This window comes from Crinia signifera, chromosome 19 (genome assembly GCF_055691185.1).
Source record: "Crinia signifera chromosome 19, ASM5569118v1, whole genome shotgun sequence".
Classification (NCBI taxonomy): domain Eukaryota; kingdom Metazoa; phylum Chordata; class Amphibia; order Anura; family Myobatrachidae; genus Crinia; species Crinia signifera.
Window position 1 is genome coordinate 143,964,917 of NC_139226.1, and position 27,694 is coordinate 143,992,610.

Below are 27,694 nucleotides of genomic sequence, written 5' to 3' on the forward strand. Positions count from 1 at the left end.
CCAAAGGTCCAAGTTTGGCTCTTTCAATAAGAAGCCTGCCTCTAAAGGAGAGGAAAAACCCTCCGCATGACTGCCAGGGGATCAGCCCGGCAGGGATAAAGGTGGGGGGGCGTCTTACACACTTCAGAGACGCTTGGGCTTCTCTAGACCAGGATACCTGGGTCTTAGAGATTATTACCCAGGGTTACAAAATCCCTTTCAGAGGGCGGACTCCAAAGAGGTTCATCCCCACACCCATACCAAAGCAGGCGCTCCTGCGCACAGCTCTTATGAGAGCGGCTCATTCCCTTTTGGAAAAAGGGGTGGTAGTCCCGGTTCCCAGGGCAGAGTGGAAGAAAGGATTTTACTCCACGCTGTTCCTGGTGCCCAAACCAGACGGGTCTTTCAGACCAATACTAAATTTGAAGTCCTTAAATGTTCACCTTTGGGTAGACCATTTCAAAATGGAGTCTTTGAGAACTGTACTCCTGAGTCTGGACCAGGGAGAATTTCTGGCGTCCATGGATGTCCAGGACGCATATCTGCACGTTCCCATTCACCCGGAACATCAGATGCTGTTGAGATTTGCCATAGGAGACCTGCATTTACAGTTCCGGGCGTTACCCTTTGGCCTAGCAACCGCGCCAAGGGTATTTACAAAAATAATGTCTGTGATGGCGGCAGTGCTGAGGCTCAGGGGAATCACAGTAATACCCTATTTGGACGATCTCCTGTTCAAAGCAGAATCAGCAACACTGCTTCAAAGTCATTTAAAAGAGGCCATCAGTTTTTTGCAGGCTCACGGCTGGATTTTAAACTTACAAAAATCTCAGTTGGTACCATCACAGAGGATCCAGTTCTTGGGAGTCATACTGGATACCCATCTCCATCGGGTATTCCTCCCGGAGATAAAGGCCAGGGACCTGGTCAATCTAGTTCAGGAGATCCTCAGTGCTCCGAGCTTGTCAGTATGGAGGTGCCTCAAACTCCTGGGGAAAATGGTGGCGTCATTCGAAACGCTTCAATTTGCCAGGTTCCACTCTCGAGTATTCCAATGGAACATTTTGTCAGCCTGGTCAGGAAACACTTTGACCATGAAGACGGAGTTGATAGTGCTGTCCGCAGACACTCGGGACTCCTTGAAATGGTGGACAGAGGTAGATTCCCTTCAGTGGGGTCGGTCATTACAGACCTGGGACTGGTTGATAGTAACTACCGATGCCAGTCTCAGGGGCTGGGGGGCAGTAGCCCTGGATCTCAGGCTGCAGGGCCTGTGGACGGCAGAGGAATCAGCGTTGCCAATCAACATCTTGGAGCTGAGAGCTGTCTGGAAAGTGATTTCCTTGGCGGGAGACAGGTTAAGGAACTCCCCCTTGAGGATTCAGACCGACAATGCCACAGCTGTGGCGTATCTGAATCACCAGGGAGGTACACGCAGCAGATTGGCCATGTGGGAGGTGTCCAGAATCTTTCTATGGGCGGAACAGAATGTTCCTGCAGTATCGGCTATATTCATTCCAGGAGTGGAGAATATAGAAGCAGACTTCCTGAGCAGGGAGGAGCTCAAGGAAGGAGAATGGAGCCTACACCCTCAGGTGTTTCACCAGATCACTGCAATGTGGGGAACTCCGGATTTGGACCTAATGGCATCCAGGTTCAACCATCAGGTGCCCAGGTTCTATGCCAGAACGAGAGATCCGCTAGCAGAGGCAGTGGATGCCATGACTACCCATTGGCAGGGAGATCTTCTTTATGCATTCCCTCCTATTCCGATGTTAGCAAGACTGTTAAAGAGGGTACAGGACCAGAAGGTCCCGGTGATCCTTGTGGCCCCAGATTGGCCAAGGAGGTCTTGGTATTCGAGGCTTCAGAGGTTATCAGTGGATTCATGGCGTCTACCTCTGAGACCAGACCTGTTAAGACAAGGCCCATTCAATCATCTGGATTCCGATCGATTGATTTTGACGGCTTGGTTATTGAAACCGCCATTTTGAAAAAGAAAGGATTTTCTGACGCAGTAGTGCAGACTATGATAAAAGCCAGAAAGGCTGTTTCTTCTGCAAATTATTATAGAGTCTGGAAGACTTATATTAGATGGTGTGAGAGGCAAAAAGCTCACACATCTCACTTCAAATTATCAAAAATGTTGGATTTTTTACAAGATGGATTTTCTTCGGGCCTAGGCCTTCAGTCGTTGAAGGTGCAGATTTCGGCCTTGTCCATCTATTTTCAAAAAAGAATTGCCATTTTACCGGAGATTCAAACTTTTTTACAAGGGGTATCCAAACTGAAACCCCCTTACAAGCAACCAGTAGCACCTTGGGACCTGTCACTGGTTTTGGATTGCCTTCAGAAGGCACCTTTTGAGCCTTTGAGGTCGGCTGACTTTAAGTTTCTCACGTGGAAGTTAGTGTTTTTGTTAGCAGTAGCATCTGCTAAGAGGGTGTCTGAGTTGGGAGCCTTGTCATGCAAATCTCCCTTCTTAATCTTTCACGATGACAGGGCTGTTCTGAGAACAGTGCCGCAATTTTTACCGAAGGTAGTCTCTGCCTTCCATTTAAATCAGGAGATAGTTCTACCTGTGTTTCAACCCCCAGAGGGTTCCAAGAAAAGGGACAAGTTGAAGACTTTGGATGTTGTGCGTGCCTTACGCATATATGTGGACAGAGTGAAGAGTGTTAGAAAGACTGACACTTTATTGGTATTGTATGACGTACATAAAATTGGTTGGCCTGCATCTAAGCAGACCATTGCTAGTTGGTTGCGATCTGTGATAGCTTTTGCATACACCAAAGTGGGTAGGCCTGTACCGGCCAGAATTAATGCGCATACCACCAGGTCAGTTGCTACCTCTTGGGCGGTCCGACATGGGGCCACAGCGGAGCAGGTTTGCAGAGCTGCCACTTGGTCATCTGTTCACACATTTGCCAAATTCTATAGGTTCCATGAGTTCGCGTCGGAGGACGCATCATTCGGGCGAGCAGTGCTGAGAGCTGCAGACCTGAGCGTACCCTCCCAAAGGACCGGCTCTGGAACGTCCCAGTGTTGAGCTGTGTCACCAGGACCATTGAAAGAGAAAAAGGGATTTTTGTAAGAACTTACCGTTCGAATCCCTTTCTCTGATATGGTCCTGGTGACACAGCGATCCCTCCCTTACGCTCAGTAAGTATGCCAGAATTTCATGATGTTCATGTTAAAATGGTTAAAAGTTAACAGTTTCTGTTATAAAATGTGCATATAATATGTGCAGGCGTTTGTACTGAGTTAATGTATTCCAGTGGCTTTGAAAGTTGAACTGAAGAGTCCAGGGATGCAGTAGGGGAGGAGCCTACCCTCTAAAGCTTTAGGATAGGTGCCTGGCTCCTTCGGACCCTCCTACATCCCAGTGTTGAGCTGTGTCACCAGTGTTGAGCTGTGTCACCAGGACCATATCAGAGAAAGGGATTCGAACGGTAAGTTCTTACAAAAATCCCTTTTTTTATTGCGTGCCTTTGGCGCACAATGTCCCTGTTTATGAAGCATATTGTGAATTTTGCATAATGTATAGAAGTGGTATATGGTGTGGTACACTACACTCAAGGACACGCCCCTTTTGAGTGGCCACACCCCCTTTTCCAGAGAATGCCTTCGGTGCGCGCACAACTACCTCCTTCACTTTTGTCGCCAAGGTGGGCCTGTGTACTTTAAACGCCAGGGCCTAATTTCAATCCCATTTCTGCCCTCTCTCTGCTCTCCTCCCTCTCTCTCGCTGCTCTCTTAGCATGTACACTGGCACCACTAACACCCCCCTTCCCCTCCCAAATCATGGTGCCCCCCCCCCCTGTCATTTTCTCCTGGATTCGCCCCTGCTCACCTGGCACGCTGGGGTTTCAAGAAGGGGAAAGGGGCACTGTCTATTTTGTCAGTCCCGGGCCCCCCCAATTTCTGATGGCAGTCCTGCCAGTGATGTACAGTATTTGCAGGTTTCCAGACTGTCAGCTCCTGGGGTGAGTACATACACTGCTCCTGCTGCAGGTATTACACACCCTGTGTGTTACATTGTGTCTGGAGTAGTGTAACTGCTGCAGTGCTGGCCAGTGATGTCTCTGCAGATTCCTAGAGTGTCAGTTCCTGGGGTCAGTGGCTAAAGGACAGGTAGTAATGGGTAATTATCAGATGCTCAGTGCCGAGCAGTACAGTGTCCACACACCTGCAGGGATCGGTCTGTAACAAGCCCAGGTTATGTTATACTGTGGCAGTGCATGGATACATACTGTACATAGATGGGACAGTGGGATATGATGCACATAGAGATACATTACAGACGTATATACCCTAATTACAGGAATTCTCATTGTGTGTATTACAGGCAACAATCAGTGACGGCCCTTCCTGGGATGGAACTATCGCACAGAAATAATATATTATAGGCATTAAACATAGTACCATTAAATATATCATTCTGCAGCCTATAAACTATCATCTGTCTATACACACACACACAGACACACACACACACACACACACACAGACACACACACACAGACACACAGAAACACACACACACACACACAGACAGACACACACACAGACACACAGACACACACACATACACACACACACACACACACACACAGACACACAGACAGACACACACAGACAGACAGACACACACACACAGATGCACACACACACACAGAGACACACACAGACACAGACACACAGACACACACACACACAGACACACACACAGACACACACACACAGACACACAGACACACCGAGACACACACACACAGACACACACACACACACACACAGACACACACACACACACACACACACAGACACACACAGACAGACAGACACACACACACACACACAGACACACACAGAGACACACAGACAGACACACACACACAGAGACACACACACACAGATATACACACACAGAGACACACACAGACACACACACACACAGAGACACACACACACACACACAGACAGACAGACACACCCACACACACATACATACAGACACACACACACACACACAGACAGACACACAGACACACAGACAGACACACACACACACACACACAGAGACACACACAGACAGACACACACACACACACACACACAGACAGACAGACACACACACACACACACACAGACACACACACAGACACACACACACAGACAGACACACACACACACACACAGACAGACACAGTCAGACACACACAGACACACACACACAGACAAACACACACAGACACACACACACACACAGACAGACACACACACACACACACAGAGACACACACACACACAGACAGACACACACACACACACACACAGACACAGACAGACACACATACAGACACACAGACAGACAGACACACACACACACACACACAGACACACATACACACACACACACAGACACACACACACACACACAGACACACACAGTCAGACACACACACAGACACACACACACACAGACAAACACACACAGACACACACACACACACACACACACACAGACACACACACACACGCTCTCCGTATTTTACCGTACACTGATCATTTTATTTTATTGTATTATAGTGGTGGTGTATAATTATTGTGTAAAATTCTGCTTCCTGTATAGAAGGAAAAAATTACTGTGTATTTTATATATATTGTTTATTATTATTATTATTATTATTATTATTATTATTATTATTACTACTATTATTATTGTATTTTGTTGCATATTATATTACAGTATATTTATTGGATATTCTAAAATGTTTTATATACCTTATTGCATACTGTGATTTGTATATTCGTAATTATATAGATATCTCTTATTATATTTTGTTTATTATATTGTATTTCATTTTATACTTGAAATAGTATAGTTGTATTTGCTGTTGTAAATTTGTTTATTTTATTGTAAACTGCATTACAGTATATTTCTGGTAGGAGTTATTATATTACTGTATATTTCTGGTAGGAGTTATTATATTACTGTATATTTCTGGTAGGAGTTATTATGTTACTGTATATTTCTGGTAGGAGTTATTATATTACTGTATATTTATGGTAGGAGTTATTATGTTACTGTATATTTCTGGTAGGAGTTATTATGTTACTGTATATTTATGGTAGGAGTTATTATGTTACTGGATATTTCTGGTAGGAGTTATTATATTACTGTATATTTCTGGTAGGAGCTATTATGTTACTGTATATTTATGGTAGGAGTTATTATATTACTGTATATTTATGGTAGGAGTTATTATATTACTGTATATTTCTGGTAGGAGTTATTATGTTACTGTATATTTATGGTAGGAGTTATTATATTACTGTATATTTCTGGTAGGAGCTATTATGTTACTGTATATTTATGGTAGGAGTTATTATATTACTGTATATTTATGGTAGGAGTTATTATATTACTGTATATTTCTGGTAGGAGTTATTATGTTACTGTATATTTCTGGTAGGAGTTATATTACTGTATATTTATGGTAGGAGTTATTATATTACTGTATATTTCTGGTAGGAGTTATTATATTACTGTATATTTATGGTAGGAGTTATTATATTACTGGGTATTTCAGTGCATATATATCCTTATATACGGTCTAACAGTATATTTTATTTCATTGTGTGTATTATATTTTATTGAAATGTATACTCGGAATATTATTATTGTATTTTGTGTTGTACATTTTTTGCACATTTCTTGTGTATTTTGTTTTGGTGCATTCTTGTATTGTATTACTGTATATCGTATTGCATCATTTATATTTCATCTTACTTTTATGTTATGTATTTCATTTCACTGTATATTGTGTATTTAAGATTTATTAAATTTTGGAATTAACGTTATCAGTGTATCATATACTATATTACTGTATAGTAAATGGATATATATATATATATATATATATATATATATTCTTGTAATGTGGAATGTATTTTATTGTGCTTTATTAGTAGTTTCGCATTGTTGCTATTATGTTTTATTATTATTATATAAAGCGTGTTTATATTATACTGTATTGTGTAACAAGTGTTGTGCTGCTTCTTTGCACTATAATACAATTGTATTAATGTATTTAGTTTAGAACGCATTTCATGATACCTGACACTTATCGCATATTGTATCCGTGTATTGTATCCGTGTATTGTATCCTTCTTGTATCTGATCTTATGCTGTACATTTGACATTATTTGAGTATTTGCTGGTGTTTCTTTATGGGAGGCAGAGACCGCCGGCGTTAGGAATATGCTGCTATTATGGTATATAATACTGAATATAATGTAATCTCGCATCTTGTGTCCTCTGTTGTCACTCACACATTACACAAGGGCACACGCACCGTGTCCTCGTCTACATGTCACAAGGGAAATGTTCTACCACAGTAATTTATTAATATCGCGATAATATTACTTTATATTTTTCAAACCTGCGAAATCATGACTGAGCTGAGCAGACGGAGACAGCCATCACTTCAAAATAGATTTATTCCAATAAAACGATGTATTGAGATGAAATACATCCTCTTAGTTATACACTGCCATTACCATATATCACCGTGTGTCCGGTACTCAGTTGCCTTGTCCCAGATGGAGAAATCCTCTTATACAAATCACCGTGAAGGAAAATCCCTCCGTGGGAAAATCACACAATGATCCGGTCACTGTAGATAGCCCCCCTTTCTCCCCCCCCCCCCCACCCACCAGAGGGGGGCTGCACTAAATGCCCCAGTTATCGCCAGGATCTGTAATAGAGACACGTTATATGATGTATATATTCATGTATATACGGCCCACAGCAATATCCTGCCAGGAATATCTGTACATATGAATACATGGTTATCTGTAGTCTCCCGGGTGAGAGGTGCAGCACTGGCAGGGTGGGGTGTATAGGAGTACAGTGCAGCACTGGCAGGGTGGGGTGTATAGGAGTACAGTGCAGCACTGGCAGGGTGGGTGTATAGGAGTACAGTGCAGCACTGGCAGGGTGGGGTGTATAGGAGTACAGTGCAGCACTGGCAGGGTGGGGTGTATAGGAGTACAGTGCAGCATTGCCAGAGTGGGGTGTATAGGAGTACAGTGCAGCACTGGCAGGGTAGGGTGTATAGGAGTACAGTAAAACACTGGCAGGGTGGGGTGTATTGGAGTACAGTGCAGCACTGGCAGGGTGGGGTGTATAGGAGTACAGTGCAGCACTGGCAGGGTGGGGTGTATAGGAGTACAGTGCAGCACTGGCAGGGTGGGGTGTATAGGAGTACAGTGCAGCACTGGCAGGGTGGGGTGTATAGGAGTACAGTGCAGCACTGGCAGGGTGGGGTGTATAGGAGTACAGTGCAGCACTGGCAGGGTGGGGTGTATAGGAGTACAGTGCAGCACTGGCAGGGTGGGGTGTATAGGAGTACAGTGCAGCACTGGCAGGGTGGGCTGTATAGGAGTACAGTGCAGCACTGGCAGGGTGGGGTGTATAGGAGTACAGTTCAGCACTGGCAGGGTGGGGTGTATAGGAGCACAGTGCAGCACTGGCAGGGTGGGGTGTATAGGAGTACAGTGCAGCACTGGCAGGGTGGGGTGTATAGGAGTACAGTGCAGCACTGGCAGGGTGGGGTGTATAGGAGTACAGTGCAGCACTGGCAGGGTGGGGTGTATAGGAGTACAGTGCAGCACTGGCAGGGTGGGGTGTATAGGAGTACAGTGCAGCACTGGCAGGGTGGGGTGTATAGGAGTACAGTGCAGCACTGGCAGGGTGGGGTGTATAGGAGTACAGTGCAGCATTGCCAGAGTGGGGTGTATAGGAGTACAGTGCAGCACTGGCAGGGTAGGGTGTATAGGAGTACAGTAAAACACTGGCAGGGTGGGGTGTATAGGAGTACAGTGCAGCACTGGCAGGGAGGGGTGTATAGGAGTACAGTGCAGCACTGGCAGGGTGGGGTGTATAGTAGTACAGTGCAGCACTGGCAGGGTGGGGTGTATAGGAGTACAGTGCAGCACTGGCAGGGTGGGCTGTATAGGAGTACAGTGCAGCACTGGCAGGGTGGGCTGTATAGGAGTACAGTGCAGCACTGGCAGGGTGGGGTGTATAGGAGTACAGTGCAGCACTGGCAGGGTGGGGTGTATAGGAGTACAGTGCAGCACTGGCAGGGTGGGCTGTATAGGCGTACAGTGCAGCACTGGCAGGGTGGGGTGTATAGGAGTACAGTGCAGCACTGGCAGGGTGGGGTGTATAGGAGTACAGTGCAGCACTGGCAGGGTGGGGTGTATAGGAGTACAGTGCAGCACTGGCAGGGTGGGGTGTATAGGAGTACAGTGCAGCACTGGCAGGGTGGGGTGTATAGGAGTACAGTGCAGCACTGGCAGGGTGGGGTGTATAGGAGTACAGTGCAGCACTGGCAGGGTAGGGTGTATAGGAGTACAGTGCAGCACTGGCAGGGTGGGGTGTATAGGAGTACAGTGCAGCACAGGATGGGAGTAGAATAAAATCTCCAAGTCCGTCTTTTGTCCACATCCGATCTGGTCGGGACGATTACATTTCATGATAATTGTCTGAGGAGGGATTGAGAGCATTGTCACATAATGGAGTAGATGGTGGATCTCCCCCCACTTTCATCACACGGCCCCATATGTCACAGAGGAGGCCGCCCACGCAGAAGTGGCCGTGGCCGTGGAAGTGTCTCGCAATGTTGAGGCCAGCGGGGGCTATACCAGGTGTGGGGGGCAAATGTCATCCTCAATTATATCCACATCATCCTCCTGCTCCTCCGGCAGGTACAGCCCCTGGCCGACCCCCTTCTCCAGATCAGCCCCAGTCGGGTCCCCTGGGTCCGTGTCACTGGAGCCCGGGTCCATGTGGCCCTCACTGGGGGTCTTATCATCCTGGCTCTTCCTCAGCTGCTTCTTGTGCTTCATCCTCCGGTTTTGGAACCAGGTCTTTACCTACACAGGGTACAGGAGAACGGGTCAGTACTGCTAACAGGGTACAGGAGAACGGGTCAGTACTGCTAACAGGGTACAGGAGAGCGGGTCAGTACTGCTAACAGGGTACAGGAGAGCGGGTCAGTACTGCTAACAGGGTACAGGAGAGCGGGTCAGTACTGCTAACAGGGTACAGGAGAACGGGTCAGGACTGCTAACAGGGTACAGGAGAGCGGGTCAGTACTGCTATCAGGGTACAGGAGAGCGGGTCAGTACTGCTAACAGGGTACAGGAGAGCGGGTCAGTACTGCTAACAGGGTACAGGAGAACGGGTCAGTACTGCTAACAGGGTACAGGAGAGCGGGTCAGTACTGCTAACAGGGTACAGGAGAGCGGGTCAGTACTGCTAACAGGGTACAGGAGAGCGGGTCAGTACTGCTAACAGAGTACAGGAGAGCGGGTCAGTACTGCTAACAGGGTACAGGAGAACGGGTCAGTACTGCTAACAGGGTACAGGAGAGCGGGTCAGTACTGCTAACAGGGTACAGGAGAGCGGGTCAGTACTGCTAACAGGGTACAGGAGAGCGGGTCAGTACTGCTAACAGGGTACAGGAGAGCGGGTCAGTACTGCTAACAGGGTACAGGAGAGCGGGTCAGTACTGCTAAAGGGGTACAGAAGAACGGGTCAGTACTGCTAACAGGGTACAGGAGAGCGGGTCAGTACCGCTAACAGGGTACAGTCCACAGTCCTGTGTAGGTTTTGGGTATTGTGGTGCTCAGTCCTTTGTAGGGTTTGGGTGTTGGGGTACACAGTCCATTGCAGAGTTTGGGTATTGGGGTGCTGTGTCCTGTGTAGTGTTTGGGTGTTAAGGGGCTCAGTCTTATGTAGGGTTTGAGTGTTGTGGTGCTCAGTCCTTTGTAGGGTTTACGTTTTTGGGGTGATCAGTCCTGTATAGAGTTTTGGTTTTGGGGGATGATCAGTACTGTGTAGGGTTTGGGTGTTGAGGGTGCACAGTTCTTTGTAGGGTTTGGATATTGGGGTGCTCTGTCCTGTGTATGGTTTGGGTGTTGGGGTGCTCTGTCCTGTGTAGCATTAGTTATTGGGGTGCTCAGTCTTTTGTAGGGTTTTGGTTTTGGGGGTGACCAGTCCTGTGTAGAGTTTGGGTGTTGGGGTGCACAGTCCATTGCAGGGTTTGGGTGTTGGGGGTGACCAGTCCTGTGTAGGGTTTGGGTGTTGGGGTACACAGTCCATTGCAGAGTTTGGGTGTTAAGGGGCTCAACCCTGTGCAGGGTTTAGATGCTGGGTGTGTACAGTCCTGTGTAGGGTTTGGGTGTTGGGGTACACAGTCCATTGCAGAGTTTGGGTATTGGGGTGCTGTGTCCTGTGTAGGGTTTGGATGTTGGGGTGCTTAGTCCTGTGTAGGGTTTTGGTGTTGTGGTGCTTAGTCCTGTGTAGGGTTTGGGTGTTAAGGGGCTCAGTCTTGTGTAGGGTTTGGATGTTGGGGTGCTGTGTCCTGTGTAGGGTTTTGGTGTTGGGGTACACAGTCCATTGCAGAGTTTGGGTATTGGGGTGCTGTGTCCTGTGTAGTGTTTAGCTGTTAAGGGGCTCAGTCCTGTGTATGGTTTGGATGTTGGGGTTGCTCTTTCCTGTGTAGGGTTTGGATATTGAGGTGCTCAGTCCTGTGTAGGGTTTTTTATTGGGGTGATCACTCCTGTGTAGGGTGTTGGGGTTCACAGTCCAGTGTAGGGTTTGGGTATTGGGGTGGTCATTCCTGTGTAGGGTTTGTTATTGGGGTGATCAGTAATGTGTAGGGTTTGGCTGATGGAGGTTCACAGTCCTGTGTAGGATTTGGGTGTTGGGGTGCTCAGTCCTGTGTAGGGTTTTTTATAGAGGTGATCAGTAATGTGTTGGGTGTTGGGGTGCTCAGTCCTGTGTAAGGTTTGGCTGATGGAGGTTCACAGTCCTGTGTATGGTTTGGGTATTGGGGTGGTCAGTCCTGTGTAGGGTTTGTTATTGGGGTGCTCAGTTCTGTGCAGGTTCGGTTGGTAAGGGTGCACTCTCAGTTTAGGGGTCCCCGTTACCTGTGTCTCTGACAGACTGAGGGCAGTGGCTAGCTCTACCCTCTCGGGGGTGGACAGATAGCGCTGTAACTCGAATCGTTTCTCCAGTCCTGAGAGCTGAGAGTCCGAGAACACAGTCCGGGCTTTCCTCCTCCGACAGTGCTTCCCGGGCAGGTCTGTGTGATGGGGGAACAGGGCTGGCATCGGCAAACCTGGGGACCAAGAGCATGACAACCTTATTTATATGGCGACAAAGTATTCTCAATACTCCATGAATGAAATGTATCTCCAGTCCGGTGTATGGTCTCACAGTACAGTATTATCTATGTATCTCAGGTATATGGTCATACAGTACAGAACTATCAATGCACCCTGAATGATGTATATATCTGGTGTATGGTCTCACAGTACAGTATTATCCATACACTGAGGGGTGACTGATATGTATCTGAAGTATATAGTCATACAGTACAGTACTATTAATGCACCCTAATGATGTGTATCTCCAGTGTATGGTCTCACAGTACAGTATTATCCATACACTGAGGGGTGACTGATATGTATCTGAAGTATATAGTCATACAGTACAGTACTATCAATGCACCCTAATGATATGTATCTCCGGTGTATGATCTCACAGTACAGTATTAGCCATACACTGAGGGGTGACTGATATGTATCTGAAGTATATAGTCATACAGTACAGTACTATCAATGCACCCTAATGATATGTATCTCCAGTGTATGGCCTCACAGTACAGTATTAGCCATACACTGACGGGTGACTGATATGTACCTGAAGTATATAGTCATATAGTACAGTACTATTAATGCACCCTAATGATGTTTATCTCCGGTGTATGGTCTCACAGTACAGTATTAGCCATACACTGACGGGTGACTGGTATGTACCTGAAGTATATAGTCATACAGTACAGTACTATTAATGAACCCTAATGATGTGTATCTCCGGTGTATGGTCTCACAGTACAGTATTAGCCATACACTGACGGGTGACTGATATGTACCTGAAGTATATGGTCATACAGTACAGTACTATTAATGCACCCTAATGATGTGTATCTCCGGTGTATGGTCTCACAGTACAGTATTAGCCATACACTGACGGATGACTGATATGTACCTGAAGTATATGGTCATACAGTACAGTACTATTAATGCACCCTAATGATGTGTATCTCTGGTGTATGGCCTCACAGTACAGTATTATCCATACACTGAGGGATGACTGATATGTATCTGAAGTATATAGTCATACAGTACAGTACTATCAATGCACCCTAATGATGTGTATCTCCGGTGTATGGTCTCACAGTACAGTATTAGCCATACACTGACGGGTGACTGATATGTATCTGAAGTATATAGTCATACAGTACAGTACTATTAATGCACCCTAATGATGTGTATCTCCGGTGTATGGCCTCACAGTACAGTATTATCCATACACTGAGGGATGACTGATATGTATCTGAAGTATATAGTCATACAGTACAGTACTATCAATGCACCCTAATGATGTGTATCTCCGGTGTATGGTCTCACAGTACAGTATTAGCCATACACTGACGGGTGACTGATATGTATCTGAAGTATATAGTCATACAGTACAGTACTATTAATGCACCCTAATGATGTGTATCTCCGGTGTATGGTCTCACAGTACAGTATTATCCATACACTGACGGGTGACTGATATGTACCTGAAGTATATGGTCATACAGTACAGTACTATTAATGAACCCTAATGATGTGTATCTCCGGTGTATGGTCTCACAGTACAGTATTAGCCATACACTGACGGGTGACTGATATGTACCTGAAGTATATGGTCATACAGTACAGTACTATTAATGCACCCTAATGATGTGTATCTCCGGTGTATGGTCTCACAGTACAGTATTAGCCATACACTGACGGGTGACTGATATGTACCTGAAGTATATGGTCATACAGTACAGTACTATTAATGCACCCTAATGATGTGTATCTCCGGTGTATGGTCTCACAGTACAGTATTAGCCATACACTGACGGGTGACTGATATGTACCTGAGGTATATAGTCATACAGTACAGTACTATTAATGCACCCTAATGATGTGTATCTCCGGTGTATGGTCTCACAGTACAGTATTAGCCATACACTGACGGGTGACTGATATGTACCTGAAGTATATAGTCATACAGTACAGTACTATTAATGCACCCTAATGATATGTATCTCCGGTGTATGGTCTCACAGTACAGTATTAGCCATACACTGACGGGTGACTGATATGTACCTGAAGTATATGGTCATACAGTACAGTACTATTAATGCACCCTAATGATGTGTATCTCCGGTGTATGGCCTCACAGTACAGTATTATCCATACACTGAGGGATGACTGATATGTATCTGAAGTATATGGTCATACAGTACAGTACTATCAATGCACCCTAATGATATGTATCTCCAGTGTATGGCCTCACAGTACAGTATTAGCCATACACTGACGGGTGACTGATATGTACCTGAAGTATATAGTCATATAGTACAGTACTATTAATGCACCCTAATGATGTGTATCTCCGGTGTATGGTCTCACAGTACAGTATTAGCCATACACTGACGGGTGACTGATATGTACCTGAAGTATATAGTCATACAGTACAGTACTATTAATGCACCCTAATGATGTGTATCTCCGGTGTATGGTCTCACAGTACAGTATTAGCCATACACTGACGGGTGACTGATATGTACCTGAAGTATATGGTCATACAGTACAGTACTATTAATGCACCCTAATGATGTGTATCTCCGGTGTATGGTCTCACAGTACAGTATTAGCCATACACTGACGGGTGACTGATATGTACCTGAAGTATATGGTCATACAGTACAGTACTATTAATGCACCCTAATGATGTGTATCTCCGGTGTATGGCCTCACAGTACAGTATTATCCATACACTGAGGGATGACTGATATGTATCTGAAGTATATAGTCATACAGTACAGTACTATCAATGCACCCTAATGATATGTATCTCCGGTGTATGGTCTCACAGTACAGTATTAGCCATACACTGACGGGTGACTGATATGTACCTGAAGTATATAGTCATACAGTACAGTACTATTAATGCACCCTAATGATGTGTATCTCCGGTGTATGGTCTCACAGTACAGTATTAGCCATACACTGACGGGTGACTGATATGTACCTGAAGTATATAGTCATACAGTACAGTACTATTAATGCACCCTAATGATGTGTATCTCTGGTGTATGGTCTCACAGTACAGTATTAAACATACACTGAGGGATGACTGATATGTATCTGAAGTATATGGTCATACAGTACAGTACTATTAATGCACCCTAATGATATGTATCTCCGGTGTATGGTCTCACAGTACAGTATTAGCCATACACTGACGGGTGTCTGATATGTATCTGAAGTATATGGTCATACAGTACAGTACTATCAATGCACCCTAATGATATGTATCTCCGGTGTATGGTCTCACAGTACAGTATTAGCCATACACTGACGGGTGACTGATATGTACCTGAAGTATATAGTCATACAGTACAGTACTATTAATGCACCCTAATGATGTGTATCTCCGGTGTATGGTCTCACAGTACAGTATTAGCCATACACTGACGGGTGACTGATATGTACCTGAAGTATATAGTCATACAGTACAGTACTATTAATGCACCCTAATGATGTGTATCTCCGGTGTATGGTCTCACAGTACAGTATTAGCCATACACTGACGGGTGACTGATATGTATCTGAAGTATATGGTCATACAGTACAGTACTATTAACGCACCCTAATGATGTGTATCTCCGGTGTATGGTCTCACAGTACAGTATTAGCCATACACTGACGGGTGACTGATATGTACCTGAAGTATATAGTCATACAGTACAGTACTATTAACGCACCCTAATGATGTGTATCTCCGGTGTATGGTCTCACAGTACAGTATTAGCCATACACTGACGGGTGACTGATATGTACCTAAAGTATATAGTCATACAGTACAGTACTATTAATGCACCCTAATGATGTGTATCTCCGGTGTATGGTCTCACAGTACAGTATTAGCCATACACTGACGGGTGACTGATATGTATCTGAAGTATATAGTCATACAGTACAGTACTATTAATGCACCCTAATGATGTGTATCTCCGGTGTATGGTCTCACAGTACAGTATTATCCATACACTGACGGGTGACTGGTATGTACCTGAAGTATATAGTCCTACAGTACAGTACTATTAATGCACCCTAATGATGTGTATCTCCGGTGTATGGTCTCACAGTACAGTATTAGCCATACACTGACGGGTGACTGATATGTACCTGAAGTATATGGTCATACAGTACAGTACTATTAATGCACCCTAATGATGTGTATCTCCGGTGTATGGTCTCACAGTACAGTATTAGCCATACACTGACGGGTGACTGATATGTACCTGAAGTATATGGTCATACAGTACAGTACTATTAATGCACCCTAATGATGTGTATCTCCGGTGTATGGCCTCACAGTACAGTATTAGCCATACACTGACGGGTGACTGATATGTATCTGAAGTATATGGTCATACAGTACAGTACTATTAATGCACCCTAATGATGTGTATCTCCGGTGTATGGTCTCACAGTACAGTATTAGCCATACACTGACGGGTGACTGATATGTACCTGAAGTATATGGTCATACAGTACAGTACTATTAATGCACCCTAATGATGTGTATCTCCGGTGTATGGTCTCACAGTACAGTATTAGCCATACACTGACGGGTGACTGATATGTACCTGAAGTATATGGTCATACAGTACAGTACTATTAATGCACCCTAATGATGTGTATCTCCGGTGTATGGCCTCACAGTACAGTATTATCCATACACTGAGGGATGACTGATATGTATCTGAAGTATATAGTCATACAGTACAGTACTATCAATGCACCCTAATGATATGTATCTCCGGTGTATGGTCTCACAGTACAGTATTAGCCATACACTGACGGGTGACTGATATGTACCTGAAGTATATAGTCATACAGTACAGTACTATTAATGCACCCTAATGATGTGTATCTCTGGTGTATGGTCTCACAGTACAGTATTAAACATACACTGAGGGATGACTGATATGTATCTGAAGTATATGGTCATACAGTACAGTACTATTAATGCACCCTAATGATATGTATCTCCGGTGTATGGTCTCACAGTACAGTATTAGCCATACACTGACGGGTGTCTGATATGTATCTGAAGTATATGGTCATACAGTACAGTACTATCAATGCACCCTAATGATATGTATCTCCGGTGTATGGTCTCACAGTACAGTATTAGCCATACACTGACGGGTGACTGATATGTACCTGAAGTATATAGTCATACAGTACAGTACTATCAATGCACCCTAATGATGTGTATCTCCGGTGTATGGTCTCACAGTACAGTATTAGCCATACACTGACGGTTGACTGATATGTACCTGAAGTATATAGTCATACAGTACAGTACTATTAATGCACCCTAATGATGTGTATCTCCGGTGTATGGTCTCACAGTACAGTATTAGCCTTACACTGACGGGTGACTGATATGTACCTGAAGTATATAGTCATATAGTACAGTACTATCAATGCACCCTAATGATGTGTATCTCCGGTGTATGGTCTCACAGTACAGTATTAGCCATACACTGACGGGTGACTGATATGTACCTGAAGTATATAGTCATACAGTACAGTACTATTAATGCACCCTAATGATGTGTATCTCCGGTGTATGGTCTCACAGTACAGTATTATCCATACACTGACGGGTGACTGATATGTACCTGAAGTATATAGTCATACAGTACAGTACTATTAATGCACCCTAATGATGTGTATCTCCGGTGTATGGTCTCACAGTACAGTATTAGCCATACACTGACGGGTGACTGATATGTATCTGAAGTATATGGTCATACAGTACAGTACTATTAATGCACCCTAATGATGTGTATCTCCGGTGTATGGTCTCACAGTACAGTATTATCCATACACTGACGGGTGACTGATATGTACCTGAAGTATATAGTCATACAGTACAGTACTATTAATGCACCCTAATGATGTGTATCTCCGGTGTATGGTCTCACAGTACAGTATTAGCCATACACTGACGGGTGACTGATATGTACCTGAAGTATATAGTCATACAGTACAGTACTATTAATGCACCCTAATGATGTGTATCTCCGGTGTATGGTCTCACAGTACAGTATTAGCCATACACTGACGGGTGACTGATATGTACCTGAAGTATATAGTCATACAGTACAGTACTATTAATGCACCCTAATGATGTGTATCTCCGGTGTATGGCCTCACAGTACAGTATTATCCATACACTGAGGGATGACTGATATGTATCTGAAGTATATGGTCATACAGTACAGTACTATCAATGCACCCTAATGATATGTATCTCCAGTGTATGGCCTCACAGTACAGTATTAGCCATACACTGACGGGTGACTGATATGTACCTGAAGTATATAGTCATATAGTACAGTACTATTAATGCACCCTAATGATGTGTATCTCCGGTGTATGGTCTCACAGTACAGTATTAGCCATACACTGACGGGTGACTGATATGTACCTGAAGTATATAGTCATACAGTACAGTACTATTAATGCACCCTAATGATGTGTATCTCCGGTGTATGGTCTCACAGTACAGTATTAGCCATACACTGACGGGTGACTGATATGTACCTGAAGTATATGGTCATACAGTACAGTACTATTAATGCACCCTAATGATGTGTATCTCCGGTGTATGGTCTCACAGTACAGTATTAGCCATACACTGACGGGTGACTGATATGTACCTGAAGTATATAGTCATACAGTACAGTACTATTAATGCACCCTAATGATGTGTATCTCCGGTGTATGGTCTCACAGTACAGTATTAGCCATACACTGACGGGTGACTGATATGTACCTGAAGTATATAGTCATACAGTACAGTACTATTAATGCACCCTAATGATGTGTATCTCTGGTGTATGGTCTCACAGTACAGTATTAGCCATACACTGACGGGTGACTGATATGTACCTGAAGTATATAGTCATACAGTACAGTACTATTAATGCACCCTAATGATGTGTATCTCCGGTGTATGGTCTCACAGTACAGTATTAGCCATACACTGACGGGTGACTGATATGTACCTGAAGTATATAGTCATACAGTACAGTACTATTAATGCACCCTAATGATGTGTATCTCCGGTGTATGGTCTCACAGTACAGTATTAGCCATACACTGACGGGTGACTGATATGTACCTGAAGTATATAGTCATACAGTACAGTACTATTAATGCACCCTAATGATGTGTATCTCTGGTGTATGGTCTCACAGTACAGTATTAGCCATACACTGACGGGTGACTGATATGTACCTGAAGTATATAGTCATACAGTACAGTACTATTAATGCACCCTAATGATGTGTATCTCCGGTGTATGGTCTCACAGTACAGTATTAGCCATACACTGACGGGTGACTGATATGTACCTGAAGTATATAGTCATACAGTACAGTACTATTAATGCACCCTAATGATGTGTATCTCTGGTGTATGGTCTCACAGTACAGTATTAGCCATACACTGACGGGTGACTGATATGTACCTGAAGTATATGGTCATACAGTACAGTACTATTAATGCACCCTAATGATGTGTATCTCTGGTGTATGGTCTCACAGTACAGTATTAGCCATACACTGACGGGTGACTGATATGTATCTGAAGTATATAGTCATACAGTACAGTACTATTAATGCACCCTAATGATGTGTATCTCCGCTGTATGGTCTCACAGTACAGTATTATCCATACACTGACGGGTGACTGATATGTACCTGAAGTATATGGTCATACAGTACAGTACTAATAATGCACCCTAATGATGTGTATCTCCGGTGTATGGTCTCACAGTACAGTATTATCCATACACTGACGGGTGACTGATATGTACCTGAAGTATATAGTCATACAGTACAGTACTATTAATGCACCCTAATGATGTGTATCTCCGGTGTATGGTCTCACAGTACAGTATTAGCCATACACTGACGGGTGACTGATATGTACCTGAAGTATATAGTCATACAGTACAGTACTATTAATGCACCCTAATGATGTGTATCTCCGGTGTATGGTCTCACAGTACAGTATTAGCCATACACTGACGGGTGACTGATATGTACCTGAAGTATATAGTCATACAGTACAGTACTATTAATGCACTCTAATGATGTGTATCTCCGGTGTATGGTCTCACAGTACAGTATTAGCCATACACTGACGGGTGACTGATATGTACCTGAAGTATATAGTCATACAGTACAGTACTATTAATGCACCCTAATGATGTGTATCTCCGGTGTATGGTCTCACAGTACAGTATTAGCCATACACTGACGGGTGACTGATATGTACCTGAAGTATATAGTCATACAGTACAGTACTATTAATGCACCCTAATGATGTGTATCTCCGGTGTATGGCATCACAGTACAGTATTAGCCATACACTGACGGGTGACTGATATGCATCTCAGGTCATACAGAACAGTAATTGTAATACTCGCTATTAATGATATTTGCACCGAATAAGGTGCCGCTATTTCTCTGAATGTACACTACAGTGTGTAATAGGTATATACAGTACAGTGTGTGTCCATTGTATATACAGTACAGTGTGTAAGAAGTATGTACAGTAGTGTGTGCCCATTGTATGTACAGTACGGTTCGTGTCCATTGTATATACAGTACAGTGTGTAACAAATATATACAGTACAGTGTGTAATAGGTATATACAATGTTTAACAAGTATATACAGTGTGTGTCCATTGTATATACAGTACAGCGTGTGCCCATTGTATGTACAGTACAGTGTGTCCATTGTATGTACAGTACAGTGCGTGTTCATTGTATATACAGTACAGTATAGTGTGTAACAAATATATACAGTACAAGGTGTGCCCATTGTATACATAGTACAGTGTGTAACAAGTATATACAGTACAGTGTGTGTCCATTGTATACATAGTACAGTGTGTAACAAGTATATACAGTACAGTGTGTGTCCATTGTATATAAAGTACAGTGTGTCCATAGTATATACAGTACAGTGTGTATCCATTGTATATAAAGTTGTGTGCAACAGGTATATGCAGTACAGTGTGTGTCCATTGTATATAAAGTACAATGTGTAACAAGTATATACAGTACAGTGTTTGTCCATTGTATATAAAGTACAGTGTGTCCATAGTATATACAGTACAGTGTTTGTCCATTGTATGTAAAGTAGTGTGCAACAGGTATATGCAGTACAGTGTGTGTCCATTGTATATAAAGTACAGTGTGTCCATAGTATATACAGTACAGTGTGTCCATAGTATATACAGTACAGTGTGTGTGTCCATAGTATATACAGTACAGTGTGTCCATAGTATATACAGTACAGTGTGTGTCCATAGTATATACAGTACAGTGTGTGTCCATTGTATATAAAGTACAGTGTGTCCATAGTATATACAGTACAGTGTGTGTCCATAGTATATACAGTACAGTGTGTCCATAGTATATACAGTACAGTGTGTGTCCATAGTATATACAGTACAGTGTGTCCATAGTATATACAGTACAGTGTGTGTCCATTGTATATAAAGTACAGTGTTTCCATAGTATATACAGTACAGTGTGTATCCATTGTATATACAGTACAGTGTGTGTCCATTGTATATACAGTACAGTGTGTGTCCATTGTATATACAGTACAGTGTGTGTCCATTGTATATACAGTACAGTGTGTGTCCATTGTATATAAAGTACAGTGTGTCCATAGTATATACAGTACAGTGTGTATCCATTGTATATACAGTACAGTGTGTCCATAGTATATACAGTACAGTGTGTATCCATTGTATATACAGTACAGTGTGTGTCCATTGTATATAAAGTACAGTGTGTCCATAGTATATACAGTACAGTGTGTATCCATTGTATATACAGTACAGTGTGTGTCCATTGTATATACAGTACAGTGTGTGTCCATTGTATATACAGTACAGTGTGTGTCCATTGTATATAAAGTACAGTGTGTCCATAGTATATACAGTACAGTGTGTGTCCATTGTATATACAGTACAGTGTGTGTCCATTGTATATACAGTACAGTGTGTGTCCATTGTATATACAGTACAGTGTGTGTCCATTGTATATAAAGTACAGTGTGTGTCCATTGTATATACAGTACAGTGTGTGTCCATTGTATATAAAGTACAGTGTGTGTCCATTGTATATACAGTACAGTGTGTGTCCATTGTATATAAAGTACAGTGTGTCCATAGTATATACAGTACAGTGTGTCCATAGTATATACAGTACAGTGTGTGTCCATAGTATATACAGTACAGTGTGTCCATAGTATATACAGTACAGTGTGTGTCCATTGTATATACAGTACAGTGTGTCCATAGTATATACAGTACAGTGTGTCCATAGTATATACAGTACAGTGTGTGTCCATAGTATATAAAGTACAGTGTTTCCATAGTATATACAGTACAGTGTGTATTCATTGTATATACAGTACAGTGTGTGTCCATTGTATATACAGTACAGTGTGTGTCCATTGTATATACAGTACAGTGTGTGTCCATTGTATATACAGTACAGTGTGTGTCCATTGTATATAAAGTACAGTGTGTCCATAGTATATACAGTACAGTGTGTGTCCATAGTATATACAGTACAGTGTGTATCCATTGTATATAAAGTTGTGTGCAACAGGTATATGCAGTACAGTGTGTCCATTGTATATACAGTACAGTGTGTGTCCATAGTATATACAGTACAGTGTGTCCATAATATATACAGTACAGTGTGTGTCCATAGTATATACAATACAGTGTGTCCATAGTATATGCAGTACAGTGTGTGTCCATTGTAGATAAAGTACAGTGTGTCCATAGTATATACAGTACAGTGTGTCCATAGTATATACAGTACAGTGTGTGTGTCCATAGTATATACAGTACAGTGTGTCCATAGTATATACAGTACAGTGTGTGTCCATTGTAGATAAAGTACAGTGTGTCCATAGTATATACAGTACAGTGTGTAACAGGTATATACAGTACAGTGTGTAACAGGTATATACAGTACAGGGTGTATCCATTGTATATACAGTGTGTAACATGCGCTCACACCTCTGCTTTTATCATCCTAACACATCGCCACATCAGATTTGCGAGTATTATTATCCTCTTACTACCCACTACGCCGTTATCTCCGGCACCGGCTTATCAGTAAATACGGACATAAATCTGTCCGCTGAAGTATCCCGCTATATCCAGCGCAGAAACATATAGGATAAGTAACATCCGACGCCTACTGGTATTACTGATAGTGATATACTCAGTCCTATACACAGTATTACTACTATAAACCATAATAGCAATATGCAGTACAGTAACAATAGTAGCTAGCAGTAATACACAGTAATACCACTATAACCCATGATAGTAATATACAGTACAGTAACAATAGTAGCTAGCAGTAATACACAGTAATACCACTATAAACCATAATAGTAATATGCAGTACAGTAACAATAGTAGCTAGCAGTAATACACAGTAATACCACTATAACCCATGATAGTAATATAAAGTACAGTAATAATAGTAGCAGTGATTTACAGTAATAATACTATTAGCCATGATAGTAATATACAGTACATACAGTGCAGTAATAATAGCAATTATAGTAATATACAGTACAATAATAATAGTGGCAGTGATTTAAAGTAACACTACTATAAGCCATGATAGTAATATATAGTACATAAAGTACAGTAATAATACTAGAAATTATAGTAATATAGAGTACGCATAGTACAGTAATAGTACTAGCAATTATAATAATATACAGTACAGTAATAACACTACTAGCAATTATCGTAATATACAGTATTGTAATAATACTACTAGCACTAATAGTAATATACAGTACATTTATAAAATTAGCATTAATATACATTACTAATCCTATTATGCATGATAGTAATATATAGTACATACAGTACAGTAATAATACTATTAGCAATAATATAGGAGAAACACGGTACAGTACAGTAGTATCACTACTAGCAATTATAGTAATGTACAGTCCATACATTACAGTGAGTAATAATACTAGCTATGATAATAATATATATTATTACTACTATTAGCAATGATAGTAATATACGGCACAATAATATTACTAGCAATTATAATAATATAGTACAGAAATTACAGAAACAATTCTATTAGCAATCAGTAATATTTAGCAAATACTGTAATAATAAAAATACACAGAAGTGTAGTAATATACAGTACATACAGTATAATAATGATAATAATAATACATAGAAGTGTAGTAATATACAGTACATACAGTATAATAATAATAATAATAATAATAATAATAATAATAATAATAATAATACATAGAAGTGTAGTAATATACAGTACATACAGTATAATAATAATAATAATAATAATAATAATAATAATACATAGAAGTGTAGTAATATACAGTACATACAGTATAATAATAATAATAATAATAATAATAATAATAATAATTATATAACGATATAATAATAACGATATAATATAATGAATAATTATATGACGATACGACATTGATTGGGCTAATTGATAATAATAATGAAATAGCATATAGGAATGAGATCCAGCATCTGGCGGACTGGTGCGGAGTAAATAATCTCTTCCTTAATGCTAGTAAGACCAAAGAGATTGTGGTGGATTTTCATAAGAAAAAATCTACCCCAATCATGCCAATACAAATTAATGGAGTATGGGTGGAACGTGTTTCCAGTTTTAAATTTTTAGGAACTCAGATCTCTGAGGACCTAACCTGGTCTACTAATATTAAATGCTTGGTGAAAAAGGCTCATCAACGCCTTTTTTTCCTTAGAATGTTGAAAAAACATCAACTGTCACATTGTATACTGTTAAATTTTTACCAATGTGCAGTTGAGAGCATATTGACCAGCTGCATTTCTGTTTGGTATGGAAATTGTACCACTGCAGAAAAGAAACTTATACAGAGGGTGATTAAATCGGCCCAACGTATAATGAGCACTACACTCCCGTCTGCTGAGGAGATTCAGAGTAAACGCTGCTTACGTAGAGCACACAACATTTTAAAAGATTTAACTCATCCAGCAAACGGATTATTTGTATTACTACCGTCAGGTAGGCGGTTTAGGTGCCTACGGAATAGGACGACTAGGATGAAGAATAGCTTTTTCCCAAGGGCTATTGTTAATTTAAATAGGGAACGTAGCTTGGGTGGGGGGTTATTGGGTTTTTAGTATTCATTGTATAAATTGTATGGACTTTGGTTTTCATAATATGGCTGTATACGGATAGATGCTAAATTGAATTTTGTTGTCCTAAATTAGGATAATGACAATAAAGTTGTATCTAATCTAATCTAATCTAATCTAATAATAATAATAATACATAGAAGTGTAGTAATATACAGTACATACAGTATAATAATAATAATAATAATAATAATAATAATAATAATACATAGAAGTGTAGTAATATACAGTACATACAGTATAATAATAATAATAATAATAATAATAATAATAATAATAATACATAGAAGTGTAGTAATATACAGTACATACAGTATAATAATAATAATAATTATATAATAATAATAATAATACATAGAAGTGTAGTAATATACAGTACATACAGTATAATAATAATAATAATTATATAATAATAATAATACATAGAAGTGTAGTAATATACAGTACATACAGTATAAAAATAATAATAATAATAATAATAATAATACATAGAAGTGTAGTAATATACAGTACATACAGTATAATAATAATAATAATAATAATAATAATAATAATAATAATAATTATATAATAATAATAATACATAGAAGTGTAGTAATATACAGTACATACAGTATAATAATAATAATAATAATAATAATAATAATAATAATAATAATACATAGAAGTGTAGTAATATACAGTACATACAGTATAATAATAATAATAATAATAATAATAATAATAATACACAGAAGTGTAGTAATATACAGTACATACAGTATAATAATAATAATCATAATAATAATAATAATAATAATAATAATAATAATAATAATAATAATAATAATAATACATAGAAGTGTAGTAATATACAGTACATACAGTATAATAATAATAATAATAACAATAATACATAGAAGTGTAGTAATATACAGTACATACAGTATAATAATAATAATAATACATAGAAGTGTAGTAATATACAGTACATACAGTATAATAATAATAATAATAATAATAATATTTATTATTTATTTATTTATTAACAGTTTCTTATATAGCGCACACAAATTCCGCAGCGCTTTACAGAGCATAGTTATTAGCAAAAACACATAACAAATTACAGCACAAGACCATTTAGGACAAGTACATGGTTAATATGGATAGTTGCATCAGGGGACAGGACACTGAAGCAATCATCAGGGTGACAGAGGTTTATATATTCTAAGAAAGGCACATGAGGAGAGAGGGCCCTGCCCGTGAGAGCTTACATTCTAAAGGGGAGGGTTAGACAGACAGGGGTGACACAGAAGGGAAAGAAGTGGGCATAAACAAGTTAGTATGAGAGATGGTCAGGTTTTATGCAGGAGGGTGGGAAGGGGTCAGCTTAGTCCTTGATATTTTAAGTCTAAAAAAGAGCTGGGTCATCCAAGAGTAGACAGCAGAGAGACAGTTTGAGATATGAGTGAGGATAGAGGGAGAGCGATGAGGAAAGGAGTGGTAGATTTCAGTGTTATCAGCATAGATGTGATAGTGGAAGTCGAGTGAGCACATAAGCTCACCCAGAGAGGACGTATAGAGAAAGAGAAGAAGAGGGCCAAGAATAAAATTTTGGGGGACACCTAAAATCAATGGAAGAGCAGGAGAGGTGAGGTCATTAGAGGTACAGCTTGGCATTTTCAAAACTGACAGTGCAAATACAAGCATTAACAGTGATAGTAAACGTTGTTTGCAGATGTAAAAATGATGATATTATGGTTGAATTGCCAGATTAAGCAGCCACAGGTAGTATGTTGTGAGAATAAATTAAACTCACTCAAAGCAGTCTTTGGTTTTCTCAGTTGTTGCTTCTGTCCTTCTGTTTCACTTCAGTGTAACGCCAGTATAACGCCACAGTTATATTTAAATTATGCCGCACTTTAAAAATGATGCACTTCAAAACTATTATGCACACAGCTAAACCATGCACACAATACACAGAAGTGTAGTAATATACAGTACATACAGTATAATAATAATAATAATAATAATAATAATAATACATAGAAGTGTAGTAATACATAGAAGTGTAGTAATATACAGTACATACAGTATAATAATAATAATAATAATAATAATAATAATAATACATAGAAGTGTAGTAATATACAGTACATACAGCATAATAATAATAATAATAATAATAATAATAATAATAACAACAGCAGCAGC

At 40.9% G+C, this 27,694-nt stretch overlaps 1 protein-coding gene across 1 annotated transcript in view; it reads right to left on the bottom strand.

Annotated features, from left to right (window-relative positions):
- Positions 1–9,368: 9,368 nt before the first annotated feature.
- Positions 9,369–27,694, bottom strand: part of BSX (brain specific homeobox) — a 20,162-nt gene continuing 1,836 nt past the window's right edge. Inside the window, exons 2-3 of the mRNA XM_083162140.1 lie at positions 11,989–12,179; positions 9,369–9,927 (exon numbers count right to left, since the gene is read on the bottom strand). Of these exons, the coding sequence (XP_083018266.1) occupies positions 9,691–9,927; positions 11,989–12,179 (428 nt within the window). The 3' untranslated portion in view covers positions 9,369–9,690. The remainder of the gene's footprint in view (positions 9,928–11,988; positions 12,180–27,694) is intronic.